General features: G+C 30.9%; 1 protein-coding gene across 1 annotated transcript; it reads left to right on the top strand.

The window, feature by feature from the left end:
- The first annotated feature begins 17,466 nt into the window (after nt 1–17,466).
- LOC105140230 (alpha/beta-Hydrolases superfamily protein) lies at nt 17,467–21,807 on the top strand. The gene is made up of 8 exons (XM_011046973.1): nt 17,467–18,324; nt 18,438–18,532; nt 18,639–18,742; nt 18,865–18,965; nt 19,055–19,158; nt 19,460–19,897; nt 20,286–20,417; nt 21,442–21,807. Exons 1-8 carry the CDS (start codon nt 18,046–18,048, stop codon nt 21,599–21,601), a joined length of 1,413 nt encoding a protein of 470 aa, XP_011045275.1. The 5' UTR covers nt 17,467–18,045; the 3' UTR covers nt 21,602–21,807.
- The last annotated feature ends 1,078 nt before the right edge of the window (nt 21,808–22,885 follow it).

Here is a 22,885-nt window from a genome sequence, read left to right as displayed (position 1 = left end):
GGAAAAAAAGACATCAAACCCAGACTGACGAAGACTCTTACCAAAGAAGAAGGATCGATGTTTTGAAGAATGGGAGTTAAGATGGGAAGGCCAAGCTAAACGTAATGGGTTTGCCCTTTGCAGGTTTCTGGGCTGACCATTTGTAATTGAATCCAATTGTCATGGGACCTGGTGGCTATAAGTAATAGCTTAACGAGACAGAGTCTCAAATTAATATTTTAATTTTGAAAGTTAGAGATAAAATCTCTTAACATGCACAGGATAAATAAAAATAAAAAAAACTCCCACCCACAAAACCATATGTTCCCTTCTACATTCATCACGTAAATCAGAATGCCAAGGCTGCGACAAGATATAATCCCAGTTGTTTTTTTTTTTTTTTAATGGGGCAGTTAACATGTTTTTGACATGAGTAGGATTAACTAAAAAAAAAAAACCATCTCATAAAACAATCTTTATCCTTAAATAGAATTGGTCTCCTAAGAGCAAAAATATTATTTTTATGATAAGGTTAGAAATTATTTTATAGATTTGTGGAACAAGTTGATATAATTGATTTATCTTTTAATTTTAACAATTTAATTGATTTTTTCTAGTCAAAGTAATTGATGGCTAGAGTCTAATTACTGTAAAAGGTCTTATTTATTGAACTTGAGAACTGTCAAATGCTTGATTATTATTTAAGAGAAAATACAATTTTATTTTAAAAAATAATTTTAAGAATAGATATGCAGAAGTTGGGGGAAACAAATGAACATCCCTAACAGATTTTCATGGTTCTTTTTTGTTGCTATCCAATTTTTTACCTAATTTTTAAAAAAAAATCAAAAAAACAACAAAAAAAACCCTCTCAAAACTATGTTCTTGATGCATTCATGTCATTTCCAGCACCTTTTCTAAAGAATTTTTATAAAAAAAAGAAAAAAAAAGAAAATACATTTATTATTTTAGTGACCTATTTATAATTGTGGAAGAGAGATATTTAATTCTAAAATCGAAAACACTCTCACCAAGCAACTTAATTTCTAATTACATGATCTATAATTAATTCTCTTAATCCAAGGGTTATTTTTTCTTTGCTTTGCCTCTAAGTTATTAAATAATTAATGTTTAAAAATACATTTTATCAAGTTTTTATATCATTATATTACACTTAAAGTATCATTAAATTCCCTAACTTGAGCATATTTTATAATAGCAAGTACGATAACATAAGATATCTTTAATTTATGGTAAATATTCATTTTGAATGTAGACATATCTCGCAATTTGAGGAATTGATTGATGTGTTTAACTATTGAAAGTGAAAAAATAAAGAGAAAGCTAAACTTAAAAAAAGAAAAAAAAGATGTCAATTCAATTCAAACTAGAACACCATTTGATTATTGGATCATAACTGAAGCTGTAGAATATGGATTTAGGTCTAGTTTATATGGATAGAAAGCTAAGACATTAGTATAAAACTTTCATGAGAGTCTAAGATTTAAAAGGGTCATTTTCAAGTTCAAATTCTAGCAACAAAAAAGAAGTCAGAATCTGTTCTGCAACCCAAACACTGTTTAGTGTTCAACCTATATCTTGAGTTCTAGAAGTTCAAATAAACTCATTATTATTTTGTTGGAAAGCTTAGACGAATGCCCAGAACTTTCATCAGGCATATTTATTCAAATTCTAATCTTAACAATAATGTTTTGTTCAAATAAGAAGATAATGGTTATCACTAAGTCAAAAGAGGTGGCCACTCACTCAATAACTAGTTATCAAATCAATAGTTCTAAATTTTAGTCTATAAAAGAAGGCATTTGCCATACATTTAGACATTTGGTGTTCAAATTAAGATCACACTCTCTCTTTATATTTTGTAATGTTCAAGTTTTATTTTATGTTATATTAATCTTTTGTTTATGTTTTTCATTTCTTTTACTATACTTAGTTAATTTATATCATGTTTATATTTTTATATTGTTTATTTATGTTTTTCTTCATCATGATATTTAGCTAAGTTAATTTTGTCATGGTGAAAATGAAACACTAATAGTATAAGAATAAGTATAATATAAACTCAACATGAACTTTAATATTTGATACTAACATGTTTTATATTTGTTATCTTACTCACTCTTAATATCTTACTTATTAAATGATTAATCTAGATTTGTGTTGTACAACCCTTAATACAACAAATACTTGGCACTTCCATAGCTTATTGTATGGTATAACCGCCACTTATGCTATAAAAGAAACTTGATTTATTGGTAACATAAGTTATCACCATTAATACCTAACCATATTTATAAGTATTGGCATTACTAAAATAAGATAATTAATATAATCATGTTAATAAATTATAATTCGATTGAAACCTGCTTTATGTATGGTTTTTAGTTGAGTAATAAAAAGAGTTTATGCTATACTTATTTAAAATATCATTAGTGGATCCTCTAACCTTGATAATTATTTAATCCTTGCATCAATACCACATCTCAAAAGTTCTCTTCAACTCATTTTCATTTATTGTTTATAACTTTATATAGTTCACCTCCTTGTGGTTCGACCCCGGTTTTGCCGGGTTATTTATTACTTTGGCATTTTTGCACTTAGGATAAGACATCAATCTTTTTATCGTGTCAAGCACCACCTAAAATAAAACACCTTCTCTATTGTTCTCTAGCCAAATCATCATTGTCATCCAAAACACCCCTCACTAGATTTTTCAAAATTAGCCAACGTAAACCCTCTTTCACCTTAACCAAAACTTTTCAATAGCCCATAAAACACATTGCCTCTTTCCTTGCACCTAGTAGCTCTCCACTATGAGCCCCTAAAATAATAGAATTTAAAAATACCATAGCTAGAAACCACCAAGCATTGATCCAACTCGCCACCGTTAACCAACAACAATAACTTTTCATCTCTTTTAAATTGTTAACCACCTTCTATCCACTATCAACCGCCATTGTTAACTAATCATTAATGCCCCCAGTAACACTGTCATCCAATAACATCCATTCACCTAACCACTATGTCAATCACCCCCTTTAATTTTATTTCTTTTTTACCATCATCGACATAACAGATCGATTTCAATTGCCTCTTATTGAGATTAGCCTTTCATTTATATAGGGAAAATTATATTATACACAGTAATTATAAAGAGTAATTCTAGGGAGCTATATATGTTAAGCTAGATTTAGGGAGTTATGTATGGTAAGAGAAATTTCCTATCTAGTATTTACAGCCTGCTTATATTCAGCCTTTCTATTAACCTATATACTGTTTGATTTTAGCTTTCCATTGACATCCCTCTTTAAATTGATGCGGGCTTATCCATAACCATCAATTTGTTCGCAAGGAAATGATGACGCTGACGTGTGAGAGTTTTGGTAAAGATGTCAGCCACTTGAAGATTACTAGACATATGGGGAAGAGATATAATCCAAGCCTCAAATGCATCACGAATGAAGTGGCAATCCACCTCAATATGCTTGGTACGCTCATGAAAGATAGGATCAGTGGTAATGTGAATGACACTTATATTATCAGCATAAAGAGGAGTAAGGGTACACTATTGAAAACCAAGCTCAGTAAGGAGCCCGTGTAGCTAAAATATTTCTGAACAAGCTTAGGACATAGCCCTATACTTGGACTCATTAGAAGACTTGAAGACACAATCTTGTTTCTTGCTATTTCAAGAAATAAGTGCATGGCCAAAAAAACATAACAACCAGTAGTTGAACGTCGAGTATCAGAACACCTAGCATAATTAACATCACTATAAGCAATTAAATCAAGAGAAGTACCAGCAAGATAGCAAAGCCCTTTTCAAATAGTGCCATGAACATAGCGGATGATTTTTCTAACAGTAGTCATATAAAAAGGGCCTAGGAAAGGCCATGATCTGACTAACTTGCTGTACAACATAAGAGATATCAGGTCTAATGTTTGTGAAATAGATCAAGTTGCCTACAAGTGTACGATTTGCTATTGGGTCCAGTAATAAATCTCCCTTATCTTTGTGTAGCTTGATATTAATTTCCATTGGAGTATCAAGAGGTGACAAATCCTAGAGACCGGCAGCAGCCACTAAATCCATGGCATGCTTGTGCTATGATAGAAAAATGTCATATGAACCAATATAAATCTCTAGACCAAGAAAATATGTTAGATTACCAAGATCTTTCATGTGGAAGAAGTTCTGCAAATGCTATTTTAGTTGATCAATCAGAGTTAAATCAGTATCCATGATGACTATGTCATCAACATATATCAATAGAAACACTACTCCATTTGCAGTTGTACGCAGAAACAAAGAAGCATCATATTTGCTCTTGAGAAAATCAAAGTAAAGAAGGGTAGAGGCAAATTTCTCATACCACGCCTAAAGGGCTTGTCTGAAACCATATAAAGAGCACACAACTTACACACAGTAGAAGTAGGAGTGGAAAATAAGCCATCTGGTGGTCGCATATAATTATCTTCATTGAGATCATTATAAAGGAAGGCATTCTTCACGTCTAGTTGGTGTCAACACCAATGTTGAGAAGCTATGATGGCCAAAATTATTCGAATCGTAGTCATTTTGGCTACTGGAGCAGAGGTCTCATAGTTGACTCTATATTACTGATGGTTTCCAAGAGACACCAACGGGCTTTATGTCTGTCCAAGTTGCCATCAGCTTTGATTTTAATATAATACACCCATCTACATCTAAGAGGAGTAACACCGGAAGGATAATCAACAATATCCCAAGTATGATCAGTATCAAAGACACTTAATTCTTCCTACATAGCCTGCTGCCAGCATGACTCTTTAGCTGCCTATGAATAATTAGTAGGAATATCAATAGAGTTTAAAGTGGTAGAAAAGGTTGTATTAGAGATATGTGGCATGGATGAGTTAAACCTATACCTATCAAGGGGTATAGATACCCTAAAAGAGTGCCTTAAAGGAGGTAGTAAGGGAGGCAAATCAGTTACCTCATAATCCATCGAAGGAGGCAAAGGAGGAGTAGATGGTAGGATATTAGCTGAAGGGGGCAACATTGGTAGTTTACACCCTGTACACTAAATATGGCTTGATTCTATCAACCTGAATACTGAGTATATGAGAAGTGTCATTAAAGGAAGTCAAAAAGGCAAAAGGTGTGTCCGAGGATGAAGATAAAGGAAAGAAACATTGATTTTTAAATAAGATAACATTTCTGAAAATGTGAACTCGATTAATGTGTAGATCAAAATAATAATAATCTTTTTGATTAACACTATACCCAAGAAAGGCACAATAAATGGACTAAGCAGAAAGTTTATTTCTATAAAGTGGATGAAGATGCATAAAGCTTACACACCCAAAGGTGTGAAGATTTGCATATGTAGGATGATAATGATGATGCCAAAAGTATAGAGACTCTAGACCTAAGATTTGTGAAGGAAGATGATTGATTAGATAAGTTGTGGTGGTGAGAGCTTCTACCAAAACTTAGGAGGAACTGAGGTTTCAATGAGCAAGGTCCAAACTTCATCCAAAAGATGTCGATTTTTATGTTCCGCTACTTCATTTTGTTGAGGAGTATATGAGCATGATCATTGAGAAATAATGCCTTTAGTTTGTAAGAAAGATTGGAAATTATTAGACATATACTCCTCACTTGAATCTGATCTAAAAATTTTAACAGTGGCAAAAAATTGATTGTAGTCATCTAATTTGTTTAAACAGGAATAGTTTGAACACAGAGAAAACTTCTAATTTGTTCCATAAGAAATAAACCTATATATAATGATTGTAGTCATCTATAAAGGTTACAAAATATTTGTATCCTGTATGAGAAAGGATAGGACTATTTCCCCAGACATCACAATAAACTATCTCAAACAAATTTATGGCTCTGCTGCCTTTAGAGGAAAATGGTAACACTTTACTTTTACCAAGTTTATATGTGACACAATTAAAGAACATACTGGAAGAGGAATGCAATTTATTAATTATTAATCTAGAATTCAATAGATAGAAAGAATTCTAAGATTTGGATGACTAAGACGTTTATGCCAAACTTCATTAGACACTTTAGGTGTGGTACAAAAAAAAGATAAAACAGAGGAAGGGACTAAAGTGTGTGGAACATGAAATTGGATGAAAAATAAATGTTCGTGCTTAGGCCCCTTCGTTATCAGCTATCCCGATATCTAGTTTTGTACAATATAGCCATGTTTAGAAAAGCATACATTATAGTTATTGTTTATAAACTGACCTACAAAAGCTAGATTTACAGCAAGCTTAAATGAGACAAAAATATCCTTTAAATGAGGTATATCATCAACAATTACAATGGAAAGAGCATTGTCATTAGTTGTTTGAATATGTGAGGATATATAATATTCTTAAATATTACTTAAGCCACTAAAGGAGTTTTTCATGTGATTAGAAGCACCTGAATCTAAGATCTAAGAAAGAGTTAAAAAACCAGTACCTTAAAGACCAAGGTGGAGAAAGCACTCATAATCATTTATTGCACCATCTTTCTTATTAATAAATTTTCCAAAGGTTATAAGATAGGTGAGCTAACAAGAATCTGTGGAGTAGAAGGACCAACAATGGTAACAACAGTGTGATAAGCTTTGTTGTCGCGTGGAGGACGAATAAAACATTCCTTAATAATATATCCTGGTTGTTTGCAATAGTTGCAAAACTTATTTAGACAATGAGGTGCAATATGACCCTTTCCTTTGCTATAAGCAACATAAGAAACTAGTACATCTTTTGTCTGCTCCATAATGGTCTAAGTATGGAGACATTGTTCTTCATGTAAAAGTTCTCTAAAACAAACATTCAATGATGGAACAGGATCACGATTGACTAGAGAGGCACGAACTAGTTCATATTTAGGTTGCAATTTCATCAGAAATTGCTCTCGTTAGCTGATCTTATGGATTTGCTGTACTGCCAACACCTTTTTTTACAGAAATCTTATCTGTAACAAGATCAGAATAATTATTTCACAGAGTCAAAAATCCAGAATAGTAATCTTGAATAGAAAGACCTTCTCGGGTATAATTGGCAATAACCAACTCAAGCTGAAAATGTCTAGCATTGTTATCTTGGTTATAGACTTATGCAAGGTGATCCCATATAACCTTTGCTGATCTATGAGGACGCAAAGACAGGATCAGATATGGCTTCATAGAACTGAGAATCCAGGACATGATTTGTGCATCTTTGACTGTCCATGCTGCCTTAACAACAGCAAATCCCTCAACAGCCAAGTCTTTTTTGTTGTTGTTATCTATATGGCCCCATAAATCCTTTCCTTTGAGAAAGATCTCCAACTAAAATGCCTAAATAGCGTAATTTTTGCCAGTAAATCTGACACAAACATTATATGAGTTTTCTATGAAGCTATGACTGAGAATAAACTAAGATTTAAGAATTCTAGGAGAGAGGCTTTGATACCATAATAGATTGGTTTGAATTGCCTCTCAGTGAGATTAGCCTTTCATTTATATAGGGAAAATTGTCTTGTACACAATAATTACAAAGAGTAATTTTAGGGAGTTATATATGTTAATCTAGATCTAGGGAGTTATCTGTGGTAAGGGAAATTTCCTATCTAGTATTTACAGCCTGCTTAAATTCAGCCTTTCTATTAACTTGTATACTGTTTGATTTTAGCTTTCTATTAACACAACATATCTCCTTTCAATTAAGAATTAAAACAATAACCCAGCACCACAACCTTCATCTTTAAATATGACACCTACAGCTAGTAACTCATACGATGGTGGCTCCTTTAACCAATAACAATCATGATAATCTATTCTTCTCCCATCTTTGACCATTAATACAGTAGCAAACAATGGTGGCATTGAACCTATAAAAAAGAAAAGAAGATCAGTAAAGAGAAAGGCATATATAAAGAGAAAAAATAAAAATAAAATGACTATTTTATTGATTTTTTCTTAGTTTTATAGGTGGTATTAATCATTATCGTCGGCACAAAAAAGGGAGGAAATGAGAAATTCTTTTAGATCCATCTTGTTTTCCATTTCACCAATGGTATGCGTATAAAACCATGTGCTGACAGTGATGGTAAAGCGTTAAACCCACGCACCTTTATTGTCTCTATTTTCAACACCTTACAATAGTCTCTCAAAGTTATCCTTAGCCTCTAAAATATTTATTTTAGGATTTCAAATGATTTTTTTTTTAATGATTTGTGCATAATTACAATGTTGTGTAAATATTTGTAATTGTACGAGTGTGTGGGTTAATAAGTAAAAAAAATGGGTGTGTGTGTTTGTATTTTCTTATATGTTTTTGAATGTTGACAAAAAGAATTAAATGTTTTAATTGCATATGACAAGTCTAAAAAATAACAATAAAAATAAAATCATATCATGGTTAAAGAAAATAAAACACATGGAGTTTTAGTATTTTCATACCAATACACACACACATGCATAGTTTATTGAATTTATAACCTTTTAAAATTTTAATTTATGAGAATTAATGGTTAATATTCTAGTAAAAATATTAAACCTACAAATAGGCTGGTAATTAAATATCGAGGGTGGATTAGAAAACTATTAGAATTATTCTGAATATTCATAAATTTTAATTGGGAGTATTTTTCATCACAATATATGAATTGTGGAAAGTTCTTTCACCTTCCAGGATGGATGAACCCTGTTAGAGCACCTGCATTGACCCTCTTCATAAGAATTTATTTGGGCATACAAGCTCATAATAAATTTGAAATACTAAATTTATTTGCACAAGAAAATCTTTATCTCGAGCAATAGACTTCATAAATTAGAAACTCGTCAAAATATTTAAATTACATTTAAACCATATAACGCAGCTTACCTCAGGTAGAGTGCACTAAGGATGTTAATATCTTTCCAGGCCATGACCACTCTCTGATAAGACTAGTATATTCGAGTTTCCTAGTGACTTTAAATCAAACAACTAGGTGACGACTCCTTAACCCCTCGATATCATGCGTTCACAAACAACACTTTTATAGCCCACATGACTTGTTTCCTTTTAAAAAATAAGGGGTCAATGCATAAGTAAAAACTCTCTAACTAGTTATGGAGCAAAAAATCTCTAATTCATTAAAGTAAAATATCTTTAACTCATGGTCTAATCATGGATCCTAGGATTCCTTTAGTGAAAAAGACCATGGGCTAAACTCTTAGTTAAGCTAAAAGATTGTAGGTTTGGCAACTCGCCAGACCCAGATATGTTCGAGCTCAACACTTGGTTAAGTCTAAAGATGTTAGGTCATCACCCTATTTTTTATCATTCTTTAGAAAAAAATGATCCATGTAAAAATAATATATACTAACCCATTAATTTGAATAATAATATTTTTGTTAGTAATCCTATTTAAAAGAGGTTTTACCTAAGAATATTTTAGAATCATCGCCCCTATATGTAGAATTCACTAACCTTAACAATTAGTACCTCAATGATAGTTTTCATTGTCTATAATTAATAGGTTGGTGGATTTATTAGTTGTTTTTGATTATTTGAGCCTTTTATATGCTAATCTTGGTTGTTATCAAATACTAATGCTTCTAGAAAATGAAGAAAAGACTTATTTCATCACTAAAAAGGGTACATTTTGTTATAAAGCTATGGCTTTTAGCCTAAAAAATACACGTGTCATATACCAATGCATTATGAATAAATATTTAAAGGATAAATGGGAAAGAATAAGAAAGCATACATTAGTGACCTAATAATGAAGAGCATAACTTTTGAACATCTTTATGACTTAGCACACTCATATAAAATAAAGTTAAATTATGTTAAAATTGTTTTTGCAATCATATAAAGAAAGTTTCTTAGGTTTCTAGTTAGCAACAAAGGAATAAAGCCTAATCTAGAGAAAATCCATGTTATATTAAAATATGACCCCACCATAGTGTATCAAAGATATTCAAAGACTCGTTAGAAGACTAATAGTGTTAGATGGATTCATTTCATAGTTAGGAGAACATTGTTTACCTATTTTCAAGACCTTGAAGAATATCTCCAATTTTGATTAGACTCTAAAAAGCCAAAAATCATTTGAAGAGCTAAAGGCTATTCTCTTTTATTTAAAAGTCCTATCATAACTACAAGAGAGGAAATACCTTTTTATTTTATTTAGGTATTGTAGATTTGGTAGTTAGCACAATACTCATACAAGAAAAACAAGGAGTTTAAAAGCTTGTCTACTACACAAGCAGGGTGTTGCATGATGTAAAGATTAGATACCTGAGATTGAGAAGGTAGCTTTATCACTTGTAAGTGCAATGATGAAGCTAAAGTTCTATTTTTAAGCATATTAGTGATTGTGCTAACATACTAACCTATAAGAAAGATTCTTCATAAGTTAGACTTATTAGGATGTTGGTAAAATGAGTAACATAATTGAAAGAGTTTGACCTTAGTTACTAACCTAGACCTACTATTAAAGAATAGGCTCTGAATGACTTCATTGCAGAATGTTCTTTCATAGAATCTTATCTAATAGAATTAGAATATATAGAGTTACACTCACTATTTATCCCTCATTTATAGCTGCTACAATGATAGGTCTTCATCTATCAATAGAAATATAGTAGAAGTCATTTATCCTAACTAGCCTTAGGGATAACTTTTTTAGTATGATTTTCATTTTACGTTTTAGGCTTTAAAAAACATAACTGAATATGAGACCTTATTAGTTAGCATGTACCTAGCAGACAACCTTGATGCATATCCTTCCCGTATGTATGATGACTCCCAACTTGTTATGAGACAAAGCCTAAATAAGTTTGAAGCTAAAGAACCTTCTATAATCAAATATCAATAAAAAATATTAAAACATATCAACTTAAAGAAATGTATAAAAAGGTTCATCTTTATTTTTAAGATAAAATTGATTTTCTTTCAAAACTAACAAATGGCAATCCAGTTGACCTGCCTTATGATGTGTGGATTCAAGTGCGAAAAAAGTCAAGTATAAAAGAGGAAACATATATAATGGCAAACATATAAATTATAATAAAAGATGATGATTAGAAAATTCCACTTAGACATTATCTCCTTATAAGAGAGTCATCGACGAATAAGATAAAGGCGATCAGGCTGACAGAGCATGTCACTAGATATTGTATTCTTGAATAAGAATTATATAGGAGGTCAACTTCCATATCTTTACTAAAGTTCTTGTCTCTAGGTGAAAGTAAGTATATTTTATGAAAAGTTCATGAAGGAATCTATGGCAACCATGTTGGAACCAGGGTTTTAGCTACCCAAACAACTCATACATGTTTTTATTGGATCACTATTTTGAAGGATGTCACTCACTTGGTAAAAAAATGTGACAAATGCTACAGAGTTGTTCTTATACCTTATCAACCATTAATAGAGATAACCATCATTGCATAAACATATTAAGACCATGCCTTAAGGCCTTTAAGGAAAGACATTTCATCTTAGTAATGGTTGAGTATTTCACAAAATAAATGGATATAGAGGCTCCAAAAGAGATAACCACCAGTAAAGTTATCTTGTTTTTATAGAAAATATTATTTGCAAGTTTAGGATACCCCAAATTTTAATTATAGATAATGACACTCAATTTAATAATAAAAAGATATGAGAATAATATCAAAGGCTCAACATTAACCATAGGTTCTTTTTAGTCTCACAACCACAAACTAATAGGCAAAAAAATCTGACAAATAAAATATTAGTAAATGGTTCGAAGGAAAAAATAGGAGCCAAAGAATATGCTTAGTTGTTTGATGAGATCTTATGGATGTATAAGACCCTCTTTGAAAAGAAAGACTTTATCCTAATATATGGGACCAAAGATGTTATCCCTATAGAAATAAGATGCCCTTGTTATATGGTGTTATATTTCTCCATGCATGATAATGATGAGGGTTAATGGCCAATTTAGATTTGGTTGAGAAAGTTAGGTTGACGACTGTAATATGATGTGTGGTGTTCAAATATAAAGTCGTTTGATACCATAATGCTAAAGTAAAAAATAAATAATTCAAAATAAAAGATTTGGTGTTGAGAAAATTAAAAGTAATAAGAGTAGTTAAAGAAAAATAAAAATTAAATCCAAAATGGGATGGACTATTTAAGATGTGGAAGGAAAAAATCTTCTTTGTGCACAACATTTTGATAAATTGAAAAAGTGTTTTAAATGAAACAACTTCATTGAATGACTCTTCATGATAAATCTTCATCCTTCATTATATAATCTTTATTTTATTCTTCAAATTATCAATAAATCTATTACTTTGTGTCTTTATAATCAATGTCTATATGTTATCTCTCTACATGAAAAAAAAAATTCATCATATCTAAAGAAAACATATTTTATTAGGAAATATATAACAATATACATTGCATTAAACACAAGGTTTCGTTACACACCATTACAAAAAAAAAAAACCAACACACGAGTAAACTAGTCAAGCATTATTATCTCTATCACCTCCTGTACCTTCAATCTCATCAAACAAGTATCGATCGTGAAAGGTAGTACAAGCTCTCCTAGAATTACTCTCATCAAAGTTGGGGACGTCACTATCAAATAATCATGAAAAATCTATGTTGATATTTTTGAAAGAATTATAAAAATAAAGATCTCTCATTGTATCAGCTAGTTTATCCTCCATGATTGTTTTCAATGCAGGGTTGTCTCTATAACGAGTCTTGAAATTAAGGTAGTTCTTTCTAATTGAATGCATATGAACATATTTTTTAAACAATTGAGCTAGATCATTTTATACACTTTTTCATTCATTCTGTGTTTTCACCAACACACCCTGAACATTAACCAAAGCCCTTTTCAGGTCTTTAATTCTTTGCATACACAAAGTAACTTCCTTCTTAGCTTTAAGAATCTTTACATGAAGAGAAGCAAACTCCACATCAACCGAGTCTTTCTCATAACAAAGAAACATATATGTTAATTTCAACTCTTGAAGCACCCTCTCAATAACAACTTGTTTCTCTTTCAAAACCTTTATCTCGTTTCAATGCCCATCTATCACCATTAGAGACTGGTTAATTTATTGATGTTTTAACTTTCACATTTTTAGATCAAGACTATGCATTTAAAAGTTCTAAAAAAAGAAAGTTAGAGATGATTAATTATGAAAAAATGATGGTGATAACATGCTAATAAAAAAAAATCAAAGAAAAAAATAAAGGGAGGAGAGTGAATACTAGGAAATGAATTAGGTAGGTAGCCTTCCATGTGAGAATTCAGCTTAAAAGTACATTGCAATGCTTTTTTTTTTTACAAGGTTCATTTTTCACTATTACCACAAAGATTGTTTTAACTCTTGCAATTCAAGTTTTGTTCATTCTTTTATTGTTAAAAAATAAAAATCAACTTTGCAAAACTAGTAGGAGGCATGCTTTTAATCCTTACTTCTTGATAAAAGAAATTGATTTCACTATTTTTTAGTTCATAAGACTTGTTTGATCTGCATTAAAATAGGTATTAGTCAAATCATTGTCTTTTTCTCATTGTAAATGTGCAACTCTAGTTCTTAATTTTCTATTTTTAATGAATAAACGTTCGACCTAAAATTATATACTTATGAAAGCATGATTTACATTTTTTATTTTTGAGAATCTTCAATAACCTGAATCTTAAATCTGATTAGAAAATATAATTATTGTTCTTGAATAAATTTGAAATCTATATGGAAAATGCATGTTGTTAATTAATAAGGATAAGGATAGAAGACCAATGATTGTTATCTTTTTAAATCATGAAAATCAATAGGGAAGTTACAAGTTGTCAACTCATAAATCATGAAAAATCACAACCTAATATTATTTAAGAAATTACAAACAAAACTAAAAGGTCAGCAGCCTTTTATTATGCATGAATTCCTCTACATTCTCTCGTAATTTAATATGAATTAAAGCAATGTATTTTTTAGGTAATTTTCACTTTGATCCTCAAACTTTTATTTTATATGATTTGGCTATTTTAGCCTCCAAAATACATATTTTTTAAGGAGGGAGGGTTGAATTAAAAGTTAAGAGACTAAAGTGAAAATCTCATGTAACATGAGGGGCATGTTGAAAATTTTGTTAAAACATTTATTTTAATCTCTTTTATTTTTTATATTAGGTGATTAGTTCCTTGAATTTGAAGACAATATATTTTGGTACCCAACTTTATTTTCTATTTTTTTCAATCCTCTCTATTATAGAGAGAGAGAGAGAAAAAAAATAGTTATTGGGGAAGATTCTAACTACTAAAACGGTTGATTTTTGTGTCAAAAGATTTTATATGATAAAGGGAGGTTACTTTTAGATGTTTGTTTACCTTAAAAATACCTAAAACAACATATCCGAGCTTGGATAAAATTTTTGTTTCAGGTGGATTTAGGGTTTTAGGATGGTTTATTAGCTTATTAGTGGCCATAGTTTGGTTTAACAAGATATCTAGAATGTTTTCTAGGTGTTTTAGATCAAAAATTGATTGAAAATAAGATTTTGAGTGAAAAAAACAAAGAAGCATGTTTTGCCGACCACTACAGTAGTTAGATTCTAGATTTCCCATGCAACACTTTATTTTTTATTATATGTTTGGGTGGACGACACATTATCTGTCATATCAAACTTTTTTTTTTAAATAAAGGCTCGCAACTGGGCCGTTGCTTTATTGGGATGACACTAGGCCTAGCTTAGGCCCAGCAATGCCTGATCTACTTCTTCTTTTTTTCTGTTTTTTAAAAAATAATGTACTATTTTTGTATATGTTTTTAAATAAATTTAGGGTTTATAATTTAATTGGATTGTGATTATTTTTTAGAGAGGTGAATATGATTCATCTGTAATTTTTTTTAATTTTATATATATTAAATTTGGTTTTTTTAATATTGATTTTTTTAGAAGATTTTCTTATATGTGCAGCTTTTTTTTTAATTATTGACCAATAAATTTTATGTATGTGTTAGATTTTATTACAAATTTTATATGTTTTTCTATTACAAATTTATTTTGATTGAGAAATTCATTAAATATAATTATATAGATTACTTATATTGCGATGTTAGATATCTTAATCTTTATTCTTCACTTGATTTTCTCAATTTTATTTTTGTTTATTGTTGATGAATTTTGTTTTCATTGCTTTACACTTTGGTTATTGAATTATTTAATTAGATACATGCATAAATTTTTTGATATAAATCCAAAAGTTTTTTAGTGTAAATAAAAACATGTTAAAGAATTTTATATATTTATTTTTTTTATTATGTTTTGATGTTTAGGATTTGATGCTTATTTTAATGATTTTTTTATTTTTCTTCCTTGAATCTTTTATAAAAGTTTATTTATTTTTAGTTTCACCTTTTAATCTAGGTTTATAGTGTATTGTTTTTTTTTCTTTGCTCTTTTGTTAATGTTTTTATTGTTTTCAATTTAACTCTCAAATTTAAAATTTATTGTTGCCTTTTAATTTATTTCTTATTGCAATTTTAACATCCATTATTTTTTTTTTATTTTGTGATTTTAACCCTCAAGATTTTTTTATATATAGTTTTTTGGGTCTTATAAGCTGGGTGAGTCATGGTTTAAAAAGTTAACAGTAATTAACTTTTTTGTCTTATTTTTTATTTATATATTTGTTATTTTTTTCTATAAAATTATTATATTCTCATTTAATTTTTACTTTGTCAATAAATAAAATCATTGAGATGCTTTTGGAATATTGTGAATATATATTTTTATAATATTGGTAGGCATTCATTTTCTATATTGAGTTATTTTTATTTTCTATTTTTTTATTGTTGATATTTTATTTTCTAATAATATTATTAAATTAACAAAGTTTACAAAATTCATTTGAGTTAATTACCTTAATAATATTTTTAATTTTTTTAAAAATATTTTATTTTGATATTAATTTTAAGAGTAACCATATCAACAAGTTTTTTATTTTTAAAGACTGTGCCTTAACTTTTTCATAAAAATTATTGAAATTAAATATAAAAAAGAAAGCGAAGAACAATTGGTTAAAGTAATAAAGAGAAGATAAACTGAAGTAAATGCGTGTACCAGATCTTATCTTATAACACTGATATCTGCATGCTTAAAAAAAGGAGCAAAACAATAAATAAAAAAACAAAAGTATGTACAATCCATTTTAAGGGAAAAAATGGTTTAAAGGGCACGAGATACTAACAATTTCCCCTGGCTAGAACATAACAACACCACAACATTTAGCACTAGCAGTTTGTGATTTTTTTTTCAATTTAAAGATATTTTTTATTAATTTTTAAAAAATTAAAGAATAAAAAAATAATCATTAGACCATTTTTTAAAAAATTAATAGTTTGTATTTAAAACATGTTTTTTCTGCGTGGAATTTCCTGGTGGCATTATTAAATCATGTAATGCTAACTTAAATAATGTGGTTTGCCCTTAAACTTTGGCGGATGATGGAATATTTTTATATAGAGTTTTTTTTGTTTTTGCAAAGTGATTAAAAAAATTAATTTCTTTAATTTATTTATTTTTGTATTTTAATATTTTTTTGATTTTATGGTATAAAAAATTAAATATATTTTTAATATATTTTTAAATAAAAAATATTTTATTCTAGAAACTTCCAGTATCTTTATCTTTCTATTACCGTCCAGAAACAACCGCCATATCACATGCTAAACAGTATCTTTATCTTTTTATTACTGTCCAGAAACTTCCAGCGTACTAAAATTCCATTGGCTGATGCTCGTAAGTTGATTTTTTTTTTTTTTTTTTTTGCCCTTTCAATCGCGGCATTTAGACTTTGAATTTGAAACATCATGTCTAGTTAAATCAAGGCATTTGTCCCTGTCATCAGCATGGTCCCTAAGTTTTGAAGATTAGTCAAATCAGCACATATATTTTTAATTTTCGACATTCCAACCCTCATAGTTTCAATTTGTGGCCCATAGCGGCCAGTCCGTCAACTTTAGAAGTTACAACAAGGTAACACGTGGCCAACATCCAGGGAACATAATTTGTACAAAGATCACACGCCACTATATGATCTGAGGGCTGTCATTGCCCAAAGTGCAGAACTTGAGAGGCCAACCAATGATTTTACTTTCTTTTTTTTTCTTTTTACTTTATATGTTCTTCTCGAGGTGGACACAATTATATTAGAAAAGAAAGCAGGAACATAAAATTCCAATGACGCTTTTTGTAAATGAATCAATGCTTAAAATAATTTAGAGTATAATATCAATAAATTAATGCTTAAAATAAGAATTATTGAAGGGAGGTGAAATGAGATTAGGGGATGGAACCCGAGCAAATCCTCGGCAATCACTATCACGACGTCGTTTCAACAGGCAATCGTATTGCCAGTTACAAGGCATCAAACTTCAACCGTTTCCAACGCTTCTTTTATTTCTTTTGATAGGGAACCTTCCAGCTCAGATACAGCACAACAACAGCCCTATAAAAAAACACATGAAATCCTCAAGAAAACAAGATGATGATGATAATAATAAAGAATCCCTGAAATCCCCATTTCAGAACTTCATCGCCAAGAACAAAAGTGTGTTAACACTAATACAGAGGCTAAATTTTTGGAATTACTTTCGTGCTACATTTAGTGGGTCCTACCCTAGATTATGTGTATGTGTTTTGTGGTAGATGTTATGACCAAGACACATGGCACCAACCCAAACCAAATTTTTTAAATGTTTATGGATGTGTGAGCAGTAAGAGTTGTGGGATTGGTAGACTTTTTGGAGGTGAGGTAGGAAATGAGAAAATTGTGGGAAACTAAGACTTATCATTGTTCCAAATTTGAACAAACATAAATATACAAGACGACGACAACAACAACAACATCATCCTCTTTCTTTCTATGGTTTTTATGAATCATAGAAGGGTTTGATGGGAGAGTTTTGATCTTGAAAGAGGAGGAGGGGCCTTCTTTTGTGTGTGTGTGGAGGGTGTTTTTTACTCCTTTGAAGAAGGCTCTTTCTGCTTTGAATTACTTTTCTTCATTTTTGTAGGCTGGAAAGGAAAACAATGATAAGGTGTTGGACATCTGCTCTGCAATTAACAGAGCTGTTTGTAAGCACGGTGGTGCATTTGCTATATGGGCTTTACATATTTAGCACAGCTTTGGCTGGTGATCTTTCACAGGTAATGAATGAATGGTTTTTCAAGGCTAATGTGAATGGTGTTGTTAAAGAGGAGGAGGCCAAAGAGATGTTAACAGCAACAGCAACAGCAGCTACAGAAAGCAGCGTTGATGACTTGCCTCCTATTGTGTTGGTCCATGGAATCTTTGGATTTGGCAAAGGGGTAACGTGTTTCCTCTTTTCTTTTACAGTCATAATACCTTAAATGGGTTTTAAACTGCATTTTGTGCCTCAAAATCAATCTCGTTCTTGTTTTGATGTTCTATCTGGTTCCAGAAATTGGGAGGTTTATCGTACTTTGCAGGAGCAGAGGAGAAAGATGAGAGGGTCCTGGTGCCCGATTTGGGGTCTCTAACTAGCATATATGATAGGTAGTTAGTTACCAAATGCTTGTGATTTAGGGGTTGTTAAAGGTTTCATTTTGGCAATATAATCCCTGAAATCTCTTTGATTTGAGTTCTTCTTTCTGGGTTTCAGGGCACGCGAGTTGTTTTATTATTTGAAAGGTGGGCAAGTTGATTATGGAGAAGAACACAGCAAGGCTTATGGGCACTCGCAATTTGGACGGACTTATGAACAAGGTCAGAAGAACTTCCCTTTTGTTTTTGTTTTTAAGTTTGGATTTTTGAGCCATATTTTTTCTATTTGATTATTATCTGTGTTTAAGTTTGAAATGTCCTTGTTTTTTGTGATTGGAATGTAGGGCATTATCCTGAATGGGACGAGGATCACCCTATTCACTTTGTTGGGCATTCTGCTGGAGCGCAGGTTGTTCGGGTGTTGCAGCAAATGCTTGTTGATAAGGTTAGTCTAGTTTATTGTTTGAACAGTCAGCAAATAATCGCTTAAAATTTCATGTTTTGATTGTATGCTTGTTCGTGATGATTTTGTAGGCATTTAATGGGTACGAGAACACTTCTGATAAATGGGTGTTAAGCATCACATCCCTCTCTGGAGCATTCAATGGGACTACAAGGACCTACTTGGATGGGATGCAGTGAGTGTTCTTTCCAAACTTGTTCTGCTCTCTGAAACTTCACTCTATAAATTGCTTCTAGATAGTGGACTCGATAATGATCGTAATTTGTAATTTATCTTCAAGTTTTTTTTTTTGGCAGTTGGTATGAAAATAATCAAATACTAATATCCACTTCCTTGTTTAAAGATTTTCCTTTCCCCTTTTTTTTAGCAAAATGCTGCTTTGTATTTAGTTAACTCTCCTTTTTCATTATTAGTTACTCAGGATTAGAACTCTATATATTTGCATCTAAATTTGGAACCGTATTTTCAATGTCCAGGTCAGAAGATTGGAGAAACATGAAACCAATATGTCTGCTTCAGTTCTGTCGCTTAGGAACAATAATTTATGACTGGCTCGACATTCCTTGGCTGAAGGCTTACTACAATTTTGGATTTGATCACTTCAACATGTCCTGGAGAAAAATTGGGATTTTTGGTCTTATTGACCGCCTGTTGGGGAATGCAGGACCCTTTGCTTCTGGAGATTGGATACTTCCTGATCTTACAATTCAAGGGTCTATGCAACTAAACTGCCATCTACAAACCTTTCCTGATACATATTATTTCAGTTATGCTACCAAATGTACTAGGAGAATCTTCGGTATCAATGTTCCTTCAAGCATCTTTGGAATCCACCCATTGCTATTTATAAGAGTGTTGCAGATGAGCCAGTGGCGTCATCCTCCAGATGTCTCTCCCCCTTATAAAGGATACAGGTGTGTTCTTTTATCAACATATCATGTGCAATTGAGCTGATTTAGAATAGGATAATGCAAACGCTTTCCTGTAATTGCTCAATGTTTTCATATTATGGTCATTTTAATGACTTTGACTTCATTTTTCAGATTTTCATATCATCAATGAGAAATATTTTTAGTTAATTAAATTTTTTCACCTGTAACATTACTTAGCTTGTGAAGGCTATTTCACTTAAGTCTTTAGATTGTAGAATTCCAAAATTTCAATTGTCCTTTGTGATATGCTTGGATTCCATCCAGAATTCGGCACAAGGAACATTGTACTGATTTTCAACCGAAATGAAACCTCTACTGAAGCATAATTAATTTGTATGATTGCTTATACCTTGAGTGAATGTGTGAACAGGGATGAGGATTGGCAGGACAATGATGGAGCACTCAACACCATATCGATGACCCACCCTCACATTCCAGTCGAACACCCTAGCCAATTTGTTGGACATGATTCGGAGTGTCAACCCTTGCAACCAGGAATATGGTTAGTTATAACACTTTCAATCTCTCTGTCTTGGATAGAACCTCCTCTTCCAACATAGTCAGTCACGTGCTTCGAGGACAAATTTTAATTGTGTTTAATAATGCCAGGCATTTTTTCCATAGTCTTAAAAAAACACACAACAAATGCTACCTTTTAGGAACAACCAAGCCATCTTATTTCAAATTACTTGGTGTGTCAACCTCTGCAAGTGATAATCGGTTTAGATATAACACTTCCAATGTTTGTCTTGGATAGCTGGATGGGCCATGTACTAGCCTCAGTTTCTAGCATAGATGTTTTTTAAGTATAAAGTTTGGTCGTGAAAAATGCCAAGTATTGTTATATGGAATATCTTGTCATAATCATTTAACAATAGATACAGAATAGCAGCAACAGAAATGCCTGTCATTCTAGGTTTTCATACACGATATTTCAAATCCCTGGACATTTGATTTTCAGTCTTTAAGACATGAAATCTGGTCTTTTATTCTGCGGCATTTCTACATTACCAGCTATTATAGAAGGCAGCACAGTTATTTTGGTAGTAGCTTCATGATGACAATTGATTGTCATGTCCATTTATGACCTGCAAAACAAAAACTGCAAGGGTTTTTAGATGAAAAATGGATTAAGGAGGCCATCAGAGACTCGTAAAATATGCTTGGTTATCACAGCATTGGTTATCAAAGAACTTTGAAGGCATGAAACTTTTAGCTCATTATTCTCCTTTGCGAGTCATTGCCTTCTTGTTCTTTCATGTTTACAGAACAATTCCCTTAAACTTTTTGCTGCTTGTTTCAAGAAAAGAGAAAAAAAAATTGATATTTTGTTAAGGCAGCTTACAGCAGTGTATTGGGGAACTTTCATAAAAGCATTTGAATAGTAATTACTAGATATCTGAAATCTATTGAATTGAAGTCATAAGTTGAGTCGCCTTGTAGTTCTAGTAAGAAGTAGAATTCTCATTCAGCATCTTTCTTGCCCCTTCCCGAGCTAACATGGAGGTTTATCTGGTTTAATGCAGGTATTACAAGATTGTGGAAGGTGATCACATATTGTTCATTGTGAATAGGGATAGAGCAGGAGTTCAATTTGATATGATATATGACAGTATTTTCGAGCGTTGTAGAAAACACGTCTTTAGGAAGAGTCGGCAAACTTTACCAAACGAAATCCAGCAATAGTTCGCTGTCTGTTACTCTACACAACTAGGAAACAAAACCTATTATAGGACAATTCTTTGCCTCCCTCTCTTGTCTCTGTAAATGTACGTTTCTGCAAGGAGTTGCCATCTTCAGCAATGTTAAAGCTGGTTGAGTCTGCAGCTTGAAAGATTCACCTTTGCTTTCTTTTACAATCAATTCATGCTGTTTCGTTATATTTTCTGCTATGACTTGTCTAGCTTGTAGCTTTGCAGATATATATAGATACATGTTGTCAACAGCTTAATTTATGCTTCAGACCTCGATGGGAAATTGATGGTATCATTTGATTCCATCTGCTAATTGTTGCTTCGCTTTGCCTAATTTTTTTTTTTGTTAATATCACAACTTGATCAATATTAGTACAGATGCAAAAAAGACTTCTAAACAGTCACCATCTCAGCAAGACAAGGCCACAGCACTTTTCATCCAGGCTATTGTTTTTAAAATTTTAATAAGCAGCTCATTTTATTAGAGGACAATATAAAAACGTGAGCAAATAAAAAAAATTAATATAAAAACCTAACAAAACAATAAAAAAACGTTATAGGGAGTGATGATGTTATGTTTTTTTTTTATTAAATAATAATAGTGTTTTTTTATGGCATCAACTTATAACTAATAATTCCTTCTTTACTATGATGTACTTTTTTAATTATATACTTATAATATTAACCGGTGCTATAGTTATATGATCATCAAGATAACTTCTAACATATCAAATTTATATTTTAATATTTAATAAATTTAAGTTTGATTAACTTAAATTTTTTAATGATTAAAACGATTCAGTATATCAAATTTTAAAATTTGATAAATCACACGATAAAATTAACTTCAATTTTAAAATTAAAATGTAAATATAATATTTATAATAAGGAATTAAATTGTTTTATTTGTTAAAGAAAGCGGTTGAGCTTTCTTACAATATATCATGATGCCAAACATATGATTTCGAGTTCTAATTACTTTTAAATATATTAAACATATGATTTCGAGTTCTAATTACTTGTAAATATATTAGTAAAATTTCTTAACAATTACTATTTCTAAGAGATTTCATTAAACACTATACATATACTAAAAACAAATAGTGTTCTCCTTTAGAAAAGATATAATTATAAATTTTGCTAATTGTTTTTACTATAGTAGTAGTACTGTAGCGATGAAAAAATTATAGTTTTCAGGGTGTTTTTAGGAAACAAGTTTTTTTTATATTATTTTTCTTTTTATATTTAGTATTTTTATCATTTTTTACTTCATCTA

This window comes from Populus euphratica, unplaced genomic scaffold (assembly GCF_000495115.2).
Source record: "Populus euphratica unplaced genomic scaffold, PopEup_1.0 scaffold251.1, whole genome shotgun sequence".
In the NCBI taxonomy this organism is placed as follows: domain Eukaryota; kingdom Viridiplantae; phylum Streptophyta; class Magnoliopsida; order Malpighiales; family Salicaceae; genus Populus; species Populus euphratica.
Note: the sequence above shows the minus strand (reverse complement) of the source record. Positions and strands in the feature narration are given on the sequence as shown.

Excerpts from the sequence above, each read along its gene's own strand:
- LOC105140230 (XM_011046973.1), top strand. The coding sequence starts at position 18,046 with ATGATAAGGTGTTGGACATCTGCTCTGCAATTAACAGAGCTGTTTGTA. Across the intron at positions 18,966-19,054 it reads AGCAAATGCTTGTTGATAAG|GCATTTAATGGGTACGAGAA; the intron begins GTTAGTCTAGTT and ends ATGATTTTGTAG. Across the intron at positions 19,159-19,459 it reads ACCTACTTGGATGGGATGCA|GTCAGAAGATTGGAGAAACA; the intron begins GTGAGTGTTCTT and ends TTCAATGTCCAG.